General features: G+C 52.2%; 1 protein-coding gene across 1 annotated transcript in view; it reads left to right on the top strand.

Moving 5' to 3' along the window:
* The window catches only part of WNT9B (Wnt family member 9B), a 30,563-nt gene extending 25,854 nt beyond the window's left edge, over window positions 1–4,709 (top strand). The window contains exon 4 of the mRNA XM_025363126.1: window positions 387–4,709. Coding sequence (XP_025218911.1) covers window positions 387–860 — 474 coding nt within the window. The 3' untranslated portion in view covers window positions 861–4,709. The remainder of the gene's footprint in view (window positions 1–386) is intronic.
* The last annotated feature ends 10,957 nt before the right edge of the window (window positions 4,710–15,666 follow it).

Below are 15,666 nucleotides of genomic sequence, written 5' to 3'. Positions count from 1 at the left end.
GAACCGGGGCCGCTGTGTTCAGTCACTCAGTTGGTGTGAACCGGGGCTGCTGTGTTCAGTTGCATAAATGGTCTATTCCACAAGAACTCCAGGCCAACGGGAGGAGCTGGGACTGAGACCTGGCCCACTCTGTTGTCACCAAGGCATGCACATTGGCACAGTACAGGGCTGTCTCTGCCAAGGGGAAGGGAGTCTTTTACTATTAATAGTTTGCACGAAGGTGCCTCATGGCTAGCTTGGGTTCTCTCTTTCCCCCTCATGGGAACCTTCCTCTGTCTCTTTCCCATTCGCCTGCCGCTGCCTTGCTGGGGTTGGTGCTCTAGGGGCAGGCTCTGGCTGCTGGGCCCAGGCCTCTGACCACACCTCTGTTCTCCCTCCCCCCACAGGCTGTGAAGAGTGGCCTCAGGACGACGTGTAAGTGCCACGGCGTGTCAGGCTCCTGTGCCGTGCGCACCTGCTGGAAGCAGCTCTCCCCGTTCCGTGAGACGGGCCAGGTGCTGAAACTGCGCTATGACTCGGCTGTCAAGGTGTCCAGTGCCACCAATGAGGCCTTGGGCCGCCTAGAGCTGTGGGCCCCTTCCAGGCAGGGCAGCCCCACCAAAGGCCTGGCCCCAAGGTCTGGGGACCTGGTCTACATGGAGGACTCGCCCAGCTTCTGCCGGCCCAGCAAGTACTCGCCTGGCACGGCAGGTAGGGTGTGCTCCCGGGAGGCCAGCTGCAGCAGCCTGTGCTGCGGGCGGGGCTATGACACCCAGAGCCGCCTGGTGGCCTTCTCCTGCCACTGCCAGGTGCAGTGGTGCTGCTACGTGGAGTGCCAGCAATGTGTGCAGGAGGAGCTTGTGTACACCTGCAAGCACTAGGCCTACTGCCCAGCAAGCCAGTCTGGCACTGCCAGGACCTCCCGTGGCACCCTTCCAGCTGCCCAGCCGGCCTGCTGGGCAGGCAGTCATCACATACGTGCATAAACCGGCATGTGTGCCAATGCACACAAGTGTGCTGCTCACCACCACTCCTTGGCCAGCCTTTTGCCTCCCTTGATACTCAACAAAGAGAAGCAAAGCGTCATCCCTGAACCCAAGCATCTCCAACCTTGTTGAGGACTTGGAGAGGAGGGCAGAGTGAGAAAGATGTGGAGGGAAATAAGGGAGACCAAGAGCACACCAGGACTGAAGTTTTGGAGGGGAGAGAGGGGCTATTCCATCTTGCTTCCTGGGATGAATGGCTTGGAGCCAGCATGTTCTTGGAAGGTGAACTGCTGGGCTGGGAATGCCAAGGCAGGCAGTGCCAGCTGGAAGTGAAGGTGGGATCCTGGCTGGGATGGGCCAGTTGGGTCCTATGGCCCCGCTCAGGTGCAGTGAGCTCCAGGTGTCACACACCTCCACCACTCCCCTGGTTTTGCTGTGCCAGAGATGGGGAGAAAGCCCAAGCAGTAGAAGCCATCCATTCAGAGAAAGGAGAGCTTTCTGCGCTTGAGTGAACCCAAGTGAGATCTGTGCCCTGGAGCCCTGTGTCCTTGTTTTGGCTTTTCAAATATGCCTCGCCTGAGGCCTTATTCTTGTCTTGAGAGCTGGGTTATGCACACTCACCCAGATGTGCTCAAAATGACCACCAGTGCAGGTAAGGCAGGTGGGAGAATCAGTCACCAAGGCGGGACTCAGTGACCTGAGGTTGAACAGGGAGACAGTGGCCCCTCCCTGTGTTCCTTCCTGGTCAAAGGAATCTTTACTCCCAACCCAGAGGAGGAGGGCGACAGCTTCCTGGTGCCTGGCAGTGACGTGGCAAGCTCAGTTTCTCAGCTGGCTCTTGAGACAGCTTTGATGACTTCCTGTGGCTGGGGCCTGCCTGGTCTGTGATGCCCCCACACCAGCTGAGTTCACAATACTGAAGACCAGCAGGCTCAGGAGCTATGACTTGAAGTTACATTTCTATTCTTGCGGCTGCTCATCTGAGGCTTTTGCCCTGGCTGGGGTTATAGGTGCTTGAGTCCTTGCTAAGCCTGGCTCCTGGGTAGCCTCCTTCAGTGCCTAATGGCCTCTCACTTGGCCCTCACTTTGGCTCTTACTTGAGGAGACGTGACTTTGATCATTTCCTCAGATCCTGTGGACATTTTCAGCAACACCTGCCAAGGCCCTCTGTGAGAAGAGGAGAGACTGGCACCTCCGCACAGGCACACATGGATGCACAGCCCCTGAACCAAACTGGGGGTTCCTATTGCACACGCCTCTCTGGTTCAGGATGAAGACCTTGCAGGGGTCACCTTGCTGGAGGCATTGTACTTCCCCAGAGTGGGGCCCGATGCCAGCCAGGAGGAAGTAACTTCTTTCGGGAAGCCCTTGGCCACTTTGCTGGCCCTGCCACGCCCCTCTGTCAGCTTCCTTTCTCCCTAAACCTAGAATTGCTGACCCTTCACCGACACAGGAAACTTCAGAATCAGCTGAATGCTCAGAAACCTCTCCTGTGCCAGCTCCAGGACAAAGGCCCACTCCCTGGGCCCCGGCCGACTCCCTGAGACCTCCAAGGGCGAAGAGGAGCTGCCCAGTCTTCAGTGGATCAGGGCAGTCTGGTGGATGCTGGAAGGATTTTCGACTGCAGAGGCTCAGCCGAGAAGCCAAACTGACCTGCGCCCCTCTCGTTAAAATGACGTTGCTGACCCAAGCACCTGGCCCACACCTTGGCAGACGGAAAATGGGGAGAGGGCTGGTTCTCTTGTTTCTTCCGCTTTCCCACAGCATGGAGAGACTTTCTCTGCCTTCCCAATCCATCTTGCTCCTCTGAGACCCCAACTCTGCCTCCACCCAGGCTAGGTGCTGGGTATAAGGCAGGCTAGGTGCTGGGTATAAGGGACCTCACTGGCAGAACAGGGGGCCTGGGAGCAACTTGGGGGCCAGAGCACCCTGATCCACCAACACGCCACCCACATTCTGACTTCATGACTGGCAGTGCCAGGGTCGCGGGAGGGCAAAGGGCAGGCTCTAAGGCATCTAGGCAGTGGCTGGCTGCTGACATGGACACCCCAAGTCAATGGCACAGTGCAGGTTCTGAGGGCTCCTTGGCTTGTGGGGTCTTCTCTGTCTGTCTCTCTCCCTCTCTTCTCCTTCCTTGCTCTCATCCCTTTCTTTTCCAGTTACCCCTAAAGACCCACCTCTGCCCTCTTGGGGCCCCTGGGGACTAGAGTGACCACTGACCCCTCATTCTACAGCTTTAAGGGAAATGCTCACAGGGTATTTTTGTCTACCTCAAATATATAGTTTTTAGAGCAAAGGAGAATAATTTATGTAGCTAAGATATATGAGAAAGTATTTATATTATTTATATAGTTGCTATATTTCATGGACAGCACAGGTGGGGTTTTTGTGTTTTCCCAGAAACCCTCTGGGGAGATACAGCCTGACCTGACCGGGTCCGCCACTGAGCAGGAGGCCAGGTGGCCGGGAAGGAGGTCGAGCCTGTATCCCATGACTGGGTCTGTCTCAGAGCTGGTGAGCACATGTCCCCTCTGTGACGAGCCCTGGTAGGCTCCATCCAGACCCTCCTTGTGATGTTTTAATAGATTTTCTGCTCTTCTGGGTCCAGGCCCCCTTCTTCTGCTCTGGCAAAAGTGTCTTGCTCATAATAATAATGACAACTAGAATGCCCACACCTGGCATTTGTAAAGCACTTTGCTGTTCAGAAACAAAAACTTTTACCCCTTTCATCTCACTTGATTTCTCCGTTATCTCTGTGAGGTAGGTGGGGCCACATTACCGTGGCCATTTTGTAGATGAGGCCCAGAGACGGAGAGCTGTGCTCAAAGTCACAATGAAGAGACTTGTTCAGTGAATATTTACGGAACATCTCCATAGACCAGGCACTGTGGGCTAACTTCTCTGAGCCCAGGAGTCCCAAAGCCTGGATACCACTGTGAGTCCAAGAACTCAGGGAAGCAGTTCCTTCCCGGGCTGTGATCCCGGCCTTTCGGATCTGGATGGCATGTTGGCACTTCCTCCAAGTGGAGTCCCATGTCTCAGGGGCTGAGGCTGCCTGAGAAGGCTGGAGAGACCGGAACCCCACGGAGGCCACTCCAAGGGGTCCTTCTGCCCACATCGCCCAAGAAGGTTGGGCTACACCACCGGGCCCCTCCCAACCTACAGATGAAATTTGTGTGCTCTCATTTGCATTTTGCTTGTAAACATTCTTGTTTTCCACTGGATTTCTGGCTGCTTTAGCAAAAGTTAGCTGCACTGGCAGACTGGGCCTGCATTTCCTCCTGGCCACAGGCAGCTAGGGCGAGGGAGCCTGTTAGACAGGATGCCCCGAGTGCCCCATCGCTCATGGATGCTCCTGCCTGCCTCTCAAGAGCACATAGTCCTGTCCCCTCGTCTAGATAAGCCCAGCTTTCCTGGTACCCTTCATCCCCTGGCAGACAGACGGCCCTGTGCCAACCCTGGAGATTACTTGCTTTTGAACCTTTCCTTTCTCAAAAACCATGAACTTCCAATGCTTTTTGTCTCAGGACACTTTAGAATAACAATGGAAACCATCACTTATTGAGCGCCCTTTATGTCCATTTATTCAACCAATGATTATTTAGGGATCTCTTATTGAGTGCCAGGCAGCATCCCGGGTGCTTGGTACAGCAAGGAACAGGACCAAGTCTCTGCCTCATGGGGCTGACATCCTAGTGGGTGAGAAAGACAATAAACCAATAAATGACATGCCAGTTATTTGCATTGACTTTGTCTCAATTTATTGCAATAACTTTGCACACTGGACATGTTCCCTGTAATGGCGAAGGAAATGGAGGTTGTGAGATGAGAAGCCTCCTCATTGCAACTGGCAGGCAGTGGGGCCAGGATTGGAACACAGATCTCCCAGCCTCCAAAGTATGGGATTTTTCCTCTGTACACTGGTATAGGTCGGGCAGGGATGGATCGCCCCATTTTATGGATTCTGGGTAAACTGAGGCCTAGAGGAAGGAAGTAACCCATCCTGGATTACACACCAACTCAGACCAGAGCCTGGGTCCTTCCTGGAGGTGATAAGCGTTTCCAGAGCCCTCATGCTGTGGCAAGCAGCGTGGGTCAGGGTGGGGTGGGATGAAGCCAAGCAGGGGCCTTCAGGGACCTACAGTCTAACAGGAGAAATGAGAAGCACAGCCATGCAGTGGTTTGGGTCATTTACACATGAACCCTGTGTCCCATTTCTGGCCACAGTGCCTTCCCAACATGCTTTGGGAGGCCTCACCCATCAGGATCCTCCTGGGGGTCTGAGGGGAGAGGAGGCCTCTTTCTGAGCCAAGCACAACAGAGTGTGCCTGTCTCCTGGCTCAGGCCTGCCCTGCCCCAGTTCTTCAGCCCTGCTGGGGTCCACATTGCCTTACCTGGCTCCCCAGGGCGGAAGGCAGTCCAGCTTGCAGGGGCCTACATTTCCACTAGCATCCCTGTCCTAACATGCTCCTTCTACCCAGTGTTCCTGGGCCCGGAGACCAGCTGGCTCTGAGTAATGACAGACACGTCCGCATGCAGCAGCAGGCTCCAGTTTATCAAGGGATTTCTCATCTGTTTCCTCTCTTGAATCTCACAAGCTGGACACCCCTCTTCTTTTTTTACAGGTAGGGGAATTGAGACACAAAATGGTTAAGTGACTTACCAAAGGCTACATTGCTAACAAGTGGATCCAGGCCTTTTGCCTCCAAACCCCATATTCTTTCTACCATACACCATCCTCACCTCCTGTTGTCCCCATCTGAGCCTTACCTTGTTCCTACTCATAAACTGGTTCCCAAACAGGCCCGCAGACCTCTCCACCTCCAGCTGCTCAGTGCCACCATCTTCCAGGAGAACCAGGGCTTGTGGAGACAATCACTAGGTGGGTACCCTACCCACAATATCCCCCTCCTTTAAAAACAGCCACATGTGCTATCTCTCTTCGCATATGCAATATCTATCTTGTTGAATCATTTGTGAGACCTTTGCAGACACCGAGATACTTACATACTTTATCATGTATCTCCTAAGGACGAGAACATTCTCCGACAGAACCACAAGGCCATCACCACATCTAAGAGCTGTAACATTGACACAAATTATCTACTACATAGTCCACATTCAGATTTCCCCAATTGTCTCTCAAAATGTCCTTTATAACATTATTTTCTGGCCAGGTGCAGTTCATATCCATAATCCCAGCAATTGGAGAGGCCTAGGCAGGAAGATCACTTGAGCCCAGGAGTTTGAGGCTATAGTGAGCTGTGATTGCACTACTGCCTTCCCACCTGAGCGACAGAGCAAGACCCTGTCTCTAAAAAATTAAAATTAAAAACATTTTAAAACATGTTTTCCTGGCCCAGGATCTACTCAAGAATTAGGCAATGCACATTGTTGTTATGTCTCTCCACCTCCCTGTAATCTAGAATAATCCCCTGCTTTCTTTGCTTTCATAATAGCGATAGTTTGAAGAGTTCAGGCTGCACGTCTCATAGAACACCTCTCAACTGAGATTTGCCTGATCGTTTCCTTATACTTGGATTCAGGTTAAACATTTCGGTAAGAAGCTGCTTGGTTGATGTGTATCCTATTCTGTGCATGCTGTTAGGAGCCACAGGATGTTTCACTCTTGTCACCCAGGCTGGAGTGCAGTGGCGCAATCTCGGCTCACTGCAACCTCCACCTCCTGGGTTCAAGCGATTCTCCTGCCTCACCCTTTAGAGTAGCTGGGATTACAGGCTCACCCATGATGGGGACGGGGACATTCTGGAGGAGAGGCACTGGGGGGAAGCATCCTATATGCCTGCCCCCACCCTCCCCATTTCTTTCCCATTCTTGACTTCACCCCATCTCTCACCAGTTCCTTCTTGCAACCGATCATGCAGCAGACACTGACTGGTGGCCTACGGTGCACGAGGCACATGACGGGGTCCTAGACGCCATGGTAATGAGACTAAGTCCAGGCTTCAGGGAGGTCCCAGACAAGGGGAGAGACAAGCAAATAGATGGCTGGCATGCACGGTGTCCAGAACTCCAGTAGCTGGCTCTGTGCAGGCTCCACTCCACACAGGCACTCCTGTGCGGGCCATTTCCTCACATTCCCCTCTGGGCAACCCCAGAGGTCCCCAGGGGTCCATACAACCATGAGCCCCATTTTTTTTTTTTTTTTTTTTTTTGAGACGGAGTCTCCCTCTGTCTTCCAGGCTGGAGTGCAGTGGCATGATCTCAGCCCACTGCAAGCTCTGCCTCCTGGGTTCACGCCATTCTCCTGCCTCAGCCTCCCAAGTAGCTGGGACTACAGGTGCCCGCCACCACGCCCGGCTAATTTTGTTTTTGTATTTTTAGTAGAGACAGGGTTTCACCGTGTTAGCCGGGATGGTCTTGATCTCCTGACCCCGTGATCCGCCCACCTCGGCCTCCCAAAGTGCTGGGATTACAGGCATGAGCCACTGCGCCCAGCATTGTTTTTTGTTGTTGTTGTTTTTGTTTTTTTGAGATGGAGTCTTGCTTTTGTCATCCAGGCTGGAGTGCAGTGGCATGACCTTGGCTCACTACAACCTCCGCCTCCCGGGTTCAAGTGATTCTCCTGCCTCAGCCTCTAGAGTAGCTGTGATTACAGGCGCCTGCCACCACGCCCGGCCTTATTTTTGTATTTTTAGTAGAGACAGGGTTTCACCATGTTGGCCAGGCTGGTCTCGAACTCCTGACCTCAGGTGATCAACCCACCTTAGCCTTCCAAAGTGCTGGGATTACAGGTATGAGCCACTGCGCCTGGCCTATGATCCCCATTTTATAGATGAGGAAACTAAAGCGCAGAGAGGCTCCCTGGCCACGCAGTAAGTAGCAGGGCTGGAAATGAAACAGCTTCGTCACTGTCTCTTCCGGGGAGTGCAGGGCATGGCCTGGGGACAGACAGAAGGGGTATGAGGGAGTTGCAAGGATTCAGGGTGACTGGTGGCATCTTCTAATCCTGCTGCTTGGTCCTCCTTGTCTTCTCCTCTCTCTCTTTCTCCCCACCCTGCATACCTGTGGAGAGGAGGCTGATGCCTCTTGCCCGTCTTATCCCCCCACTCCCATCCCTCCTCAAGTCCCCAGGGGCTGTGGGGCCCACATTCCTCGCTGGCTCTCTTGGGCCCATTAGTGTGTTTATGCTGGAGCTGTCTCAGGGGAGCTGAGCCCCTACCCCTGCCCCACCGTCCTCCCGCCATGGAGAGTGGGCAGTGGAGTGGTGGAGGCCGGGCAGAGGCGCGGGAGAACCTGACTCAGCGTCCGAATTCCTGCCCCCACGTCTCAACAAGTCCAGGGTGGCCAGAAGCCTGGGGAGCAACGATAGCCCCCCGGACCCCCACCTCTTCCCACACAGCCCCTCCAGAGCCTGACAGGCTCTAATCTCAGCTGTCTTCATGCAGCCAGCCCTCCGAGCCCGGGGTCACCTGACGCCGACACATTTTAATTCAGAAGCTGATTTCTGCTTGTTGGCAACATGTCATTTCTGAAATTGCTTTCTCTGCCCAGAGGCGGGAGATGTCAGAGCTGTGCAGGTGTTGCAGTGGTGCCGCCCCCGCCCCACACCCAGCCCCCTCCCCAAGTTCAGGAAGGATTAAGGGGCGTGAGGGGGCACACAGGAGATCCTCAAGCTCTGCTTCTCATGTTTCCCCAAGGGCTGGGGGCCAGGGATGGGGGATGCCTGGAATGGCCTCTGCTTTCCTTTCCAGGCTGATGACAGAGGCCCAGGGTTTGGTAAATGGAGTTGCTGCTCTGCCAGTACTGAAAACAGCCACAGTAGTTGTTTTGCGCAGGCTGCATACAGGTACCAAGTGCTCTGCAGAGCGCCTCTCACGTGCATTGTTGTATTCGGATCTTATGACAACCCTCCAATTTGGTGTCATCCCTCCTTTGCAGCTGAGAAAACTGGGGCTCAGAGAGGTTCGATCACTTATCTGAGGTCACACAGCAAGTATGTGGCAGGGCCAGCGTTCAGACCCAGGGAGGGCAACAGCTGGACTGGGATTGGGAGGTCTGGGAAGGGAGAGGCCATGGAGCTGGGAGGACTATGGCCTGGCTTCTCCTATATTTGCTTCCTGACTTGGTTTGAATATCTCCAGTGAAATTTGTGAACTCCCCCAACTTCCCAACTCCTGCAACCCATCAAATACTTATTTGCTCCCTCTTTTATATTTCCTTAGCTTTTTATTTTAGATGAAGTCTTGTTCTTGTTGCGCAGGCTGGAGTGCAGTGGCAAGATCTCGGCTCACCGCAACCTCCACCTCCCGGATTTGAGCGATTCTCCTGTCTCAGCCGCCTGAGTAGCTGGGATTACAGGCATGCGCCACCACACCTGGCTAATTTTGTATTTTCGGCTAATTTTATTTTATTTTATTTTATTTTATTTTATTTTATTTTATTTTATTTTTTTTTGAGACGGAGTCTCGCTCTGTCACCCGGGCTGGAGTGCAGTGGCCGGATCTCAGCTCACTGCAAGCTCCGCCTCCCGGGTTCACGCCATTCTCCGGCCTCAGCCTCCCAAGTAGCTGGGACTACAGGCACCCGCCACCTCGCCCGGCTAGTTTTTTTGTATTTAATAGAGACGGGGTTTCACCGTGTTAGCCAGGATGGTCTCGATCTCCTGACCTCGTGATCCGCCCGTCTCGGCCTCCCAAAGTGCTGGGATTACAGGCTTGAGCCACCGCGCCCGGCCTAATTTTATATTTTTAGTAGAGGTAGGGTTTCTCCATATTGGTCAGGCTGGTCTCGAACTCCTGACCTCAGGTGATCCGCCTGTCTCGGCCTCCCAAAGTGCTGGTGTGATTACTGGTGTGAACCACTGCGCCTGGCCAGCATTTGTTTTTTTTTTTTTTTTTTTCTCTGAGACAGAGTCTCGGTCTGTCACCCAGGCTGGAGTGCACTGGCGTGATCTCTGCTCACTGCCACCTCCACCTCCCAGGTTCAAGCGACTCTCTTGGCTCAGCCTCCCAAGTAACTGGGACAACAGGAGTGCACCACCACGCCCAGCTAATTTTTGTATTTTCAGTAGAGATGGGTTTTCACCATGTTGGCCAGGCTGGTCTCAAATTCCTGGTCTCAAGTGATCCGCTGGCCTCAGCCTCCCAGGGGTGCTGGGATTACAGGTGTGAGCCACCGTGCCTGGCCACCTTAGCATGTTGTGTATGTCTTGAGTGACAGTCATTTGTCAATATTGGCATCCTTTGTTTTATTGGATGAATGAATGAACAAATGAGTTTATAAATCTTGTTCTCCATATTGTTTACCCATCCTTATTTCCCTCACTGGCAGTGCCCTGCCATAGCAGGCTTCCTGGTGTAGCTGGCACCACATCCCTCCCTGACACACGGGCTCCTTATTGCCCATGCTACCTACCCTTTTCTCTTCTCCCTTTCCTTCCCTTCATTCCCCCTGGCTTCCCCTTCCCAACTCTCAGAATCCCTGGCTGCCTCAACCATAAGAACAAAGCTGTGCAGAAGGCTGAACCTGGAGCTTCTGCAAGATGAGGTGGGGAGTGAGCTAACCCAGCTAGAAAGCAGCCTGCTGGTCCCTGGGAGAGACGGCGCTTGGGCCAACCCACCCTCCCAAAGGTGGTCCCCCCCGTCTCAGCTCCACCCGCTTCCCCAGACGAACTTCTTTCTCTCCCTCCAGCACTTCAGAGGACACACAGCTGTGTGTACTTGACCCTGGGCCTGGGCTAGTGCTGGGGACATAGCCAGTCTGGCTGATATGGAGCCCAGGACAGAAAGCCATCCTCACCCACTTCATGCACTAGTTGCGTTGGTAACAAGCATTAACTTTATAACTATCCCATTTACTGCAGGCATCAACCTATATCAATTGGTGGGGGTGGAGGTTAAACTAGAGAAGACATCAAAGATGCATAGAATTATTGGGCCCCTTCCAATTATTAAGATTTGTAGGAGGCCATTAGTTTGTACTGTGCTCCTGTAATGGACCCAACAGACCAAACAAATATGGACTCACTCATGCTAAATGCAATTAACTTAGGAGTATACTCCTAAGTTGCAAAAAGTTGTAACAAATCTCTGAGTTTTGGGGCAGTTACAGCAGCTGAGCATTTGTCAATGTAGGTGGCCAGGTGATTCAATTAAGGATGCTGAGCTATAACCAGTTAAGCTGTATCTACATCTCACTTCTGTTTTCTGTCCATAAATACTGCCTGATCATGTTGCTGGTTGGAGTTCTTTGAATATGCTGCGGTTCAGAGGGCTGCCCAATTCTAGAATCACGAATAAAAGCCAGTTAAGATCTTTAAACAAAATTTGTTGTCATTTTGTCTTTTGACACCATTTTACAGGTGGGCAAAGTGAGGCCAGGTGAGCAACAGCATCTGTTTTTTTGTTGTTGTTGTTTGTTTTTTGTTTTTCGTTTTTTGTTTTTGAGACCGAGTCTCACTCTGTGGCCCAGGTTGGAGTGCAGTGGTGCGATCTCAGTTCACTGCAAACTGCATCTCCTGGGTTCAAGCAATTATCCTGCCTCAGACTCCCAAGTAGCTGGGGTTACAGGCATGCACCACTATACCTGGCTAATTTTTGTGTTTTTAGTAGAGATGGGGTTTCACCATGTTGCCCAGGCTGGTCTCGAACTCCTGGGCTCAAGCGATCCACCTGCTTTGGCCTCCCAAAGTGCTGTGATTACAGGCATGAGCCACGGCGCCCGGCCAGCAATAACATCCTTAACACAAAGTTGGAGTGGTGGTAAAATGAGGTCAGGATTGGGCAGGCACCAATGGGACTTTGGGAGTATAGCATTGCTCTATTTCCTGATAATTAATGAAGGATACTGTTTATGTTCCCATTTAAAAATAAGCCTGAAAAATTGAAATCAGGATCCATTTCACAGAGGATGGTCAAATGTCCAAGAAGAAGGGACAGGTGGTCATTAAAATTCAGATAAACAGAGTCCCCAGTGAGCACTGTCTTGGGAGTTAGAACTAAGCAGGCAAAGTCACCTTTCTTCTCTGAGCCTCATTCATTGAAAAAAAATCTCCATATAGATATCTTTCTACAGAAATCTCTCAGAGAATGCCAGGTGTGGTGGTTCAAGCCTGTAATCCCAACACTTTGGGAGGCTGAGGCAGGTGGATCATCTGAGGTCAGGAGTTCGAGACCAGCTTGGCCAACATGGTGAAACCCCCGTCTCTACTAAATACAAAAAATTAGCCGGGCATGGTAGCATATGCCTGTAATACCAGACACTTGGGAGGCTGAGGCAGGAGAATCACTTGAACCCAGGAGGTGAAGGTTGCAGTGAGCCAAGATCACCCCACTGCACTCCAGCCTGGGCGACAGAGCGAGACTCCCTCTCCAAAAAAAAAAAAAAAAAAGAAAGAAATCTCTCAGAGAGATAGATAACACATGTAGCACTCCTACTACGTGCCAGCCACTGTGTTGGACCCCAGGGATGAAGCAATTAGTGAGACAGGCAGAGTCCCTGCTCTTAAAGCACAGAAGACAGATAAACAAGTCATCATTATTCAGTGTGATGAAACTGACAACCCTACTCACCCTGGGCAGCCAAACTCAGCGGCTGGGAACTGGAGATAGGCAGAGCAGACAGACTTTTTACTCCATTTCTTGTTGTTTTTGAATTCTGAACCATGTGGATGTATTCTTGATCCAAAATAAATAAAAATAAAATGTGATGAGTTTTCACAAGTGGGACGTAGAGTGTGCTTATGGGAACATCAGCAGGGAGAAGGGATACTTAACTGGCCTAGGGGATGTCAGAGAAAGCTTCCCAGAGAAGTGAGAGCCCAGCTACAGCCTGAACCTTAGGGAGGTGTGGGTCAGGTGGGGAGTTGGAGGGAGAGGGATGCAGGTGTCAGTGGGAGTTTATGGTGCTGGGTGACAAACGCGAACCTTGCAGGTCACTGGGAGGATTAAAGGTGTCCCCAGAAAGTGCCTGGCACACAGGATGTGCTTACTGTATGGTAGCTATTTTTATTCCTCAATTACGGTTGCTGTCATTGACAGAGGCTAGGGAGAGGGGACCCTAAGGCTGCCACTCACTCTACTGATATATTCCTGGGCCTCTGAAAGGCCCTTGGTGACCGGAACTCCTAACACTGCTGCTGCATTTTACAGTTTACACTAATCCAATCCTGGGTACAGGAGGGCAGAGAGAAGTTTGAAGCTCAGGGTGGTCCAGTGAGGGGGGTTCTTGGCTCTTCTAGAATCAGCTCCCTGTCAAGCACAGGACCAAAACAACCCACATTGTCTGGTTTCTCATCTTATGTCACAGACCAAGAAATTTCCCCATTTCTAGGAAGACCAAGAAATTTCCCCATGCCAGACCCAAGGCAGCAGCATACTGTTCGTAGCAATGAAAACCAGTGTTTCCAAGCACCACCGATGCACCTGGTGCTGTGCAAAATGCTTTACTTGGATTTGATTAAATCCTTGACCTCACAACCACCCTACCAGGAGCCAGCTACTGTAATCACTACCCCCATTTTACCAATGAAGAAACTGAGGCATGTAAAGGTTAAGTAACCTGCATGAGGTCGTATTGTCAAGCTTTGACTCCAGGTGCCTCTTAGCCCCTTCCTGACCCTAAAGCAGAGCTCTCATATCTAAAATTTCCTCTGCTTGCCTGCTCAGCTCTTCCCTGCAGCAGGAAGAGAACCATTTCTCCTGATTCTGCCCAGCCTACTAAGTACAACTCAATCTTTATTCGTGTCCTAGACTTAGAACCCGTGGTGGCATCAATATGATTTTGAAAATCTGATTTCCAGTGGGGGCAGATGGTCAGGAGTTGACTATGTCTAGATGCAGGATGGGGAGGGAATGAACCACTCACTCAGAGATGTCCCCTTCAGAATCAGGACCTCTGGGTGTGACTGCCTTAGCCAGGCAGGAAGTGCCTCCCTGGGCGTGGCAGGGGTGGCTCAGCACGTCTGACCCTCGGAGAGCTGTGGGGCCAGCTAACCACAGGCAAGCAGAGCTGGAGACCAAGTCCCCTCTGTCCTTTCTTGGAAGAACATGGAAGTCATGTATTAACCCATAGCTTCATCATGGCCTTAGTGGAGACCAGCCAGCTGTCAGGGGTCGTGGCCATCAGCCCCCGCTGGGATAAATGGACCTCTGAGTCCTAAAAGGCTAATTAAGACCTCTGACTTCTGTGTTCTTGGTCCCCCATCACCCATACCTGTGCTGTGATTATTAGAGTATGCCTTTTCTTCCCTCCAAACCCTGGATGGAGGGGTCCACACAGCCCTCCCTCACCCTCCTCGCCACAGACCCCAAGCACTTGTTCATTCTGAAAGTGTCAGTTGCATTTCACGGACTCCTAAGTGGGACCTTTGACTTTTGACCTCTAGAGGACAGAAGGCAGCTTCTACTAGCAACCAGACCCCAGCCTTGCGCGCAGGACTGACATTCTTTATCGATGGACCTCTCCATGCCTTTATTTCTATATCATCTGTAAAATGAGGATCGAGATACTAACACCTACATTGCAAGGATCACATTTGTTAATACAAGTGCTTAGAACAGTGCCTGGCACATGGTCAGCTCTAAATAAGCATTCTCTGCAATTACTACCACCACCGTAAATATTATCCTAAGTAGCCCCTCCCATGTCACCATTTCAGCCCGGCCTGCATCTCCACCCCTGAGGCTCTGCCTCATTCTTGGGTCTGCTCTATGTCTTTTTGTCCCTCGTCCCTCCTCCTCCTTGCTCCTCTTCCCTCCCTGCCAGTGCCCCACTGCTCCTGCAGTCTTGTGCCGACTAATCATGCTGCTGTCAGTTCAGATTAGAGCCCATTACGTTCCTTCATCTCAGCTTAAAATTTTTGTGGTTTCCCAACTCTGCCTAAAGTGCTCCATGAGGGACAAGGGCTGCCCAGCTGGAGGGTGCTTCAGGAGGAAGAATCCGGGTCTGTGAGTCCCCTGGTGGGTTTTCCTCCTTCCTGCCAATTCGAGAAGAGGCTGGATGGTGGGGAGTGGGCAAAGGGGAGCAGTCCCTCCTGGACTTCCATCAGGAGCTCAGGCCCCGAGACCAGGGAGTGGGAGGTCTTGGCATCCCAGCATCACTGCCTCCGGGCAGACTCATACTGGTGTCGTGTGACAGCACTGCTCTGGGACCACGTTTTGGTCACTCCATTTGAGAGTTCCCAGGGCTGTGAAATTTTGCAACTGAGAGACTCCTGGCAAAACCACTGTGCTCAGCCCTTGCCCTGGGGTCTATCTCCTTCAGCCACAGGCATGGCCTCTCTTTGGGATGGCATTGTCCATAGTAACCCTTGGACCTTGTCACAAGCTTCCTTCCAAAGGCCCAAGCTCCAAGGATCTCACTGACCAGAGGGTCCCTCAGGAACCCTGGGCAAGGCTCTCAGGAAGAGACAAAAGCAGGAGCAAGAGGCACGGGCGGGGGTTGGATGCCAGGAAGGAAGGAAGCCAAGAACCACCCGTTTTAATGCTCATGTTCAGTGGGCCTGGCATTGAGCCAGGACTTTGCCCGCCTCATCCTGTTTCATTTCCATGACAGCCCCCGAGGTAGGTGCACCTATCACCCCTTGACAGTTGAGGAAACTGAGGCACAGAGAAATGAAGGGCCCTTGCCTGAGGGCCTTGCCCAAGGCTGGAAAGGGGAAGAGTAGGATTTTGAATTCAGGTTGCAAAGCACCTGATGGGGAGAGACAGGAGGGGGACCCCTGGCAGCCTCAGGGCTC

The sequence above is a fragment of the Theropithecus gelada genome, chromosome 16 (genome assembly GCF_003255815.1).
Source record: "Theropithecus gelada isolate Dixy chromosome 16, Tgel_1.0, whole genome shotgun sequence".
NCBI lineage: Eukaryota > Metazoa > Chordata > Mammalia > Primates > Cercopithecidae > Theropithecus > Theropithecus gelada.
Note: the sequence above shows the minus strand (reverse complement) of the source record. Positions and strands in the feature narration are given on the sequence as shown.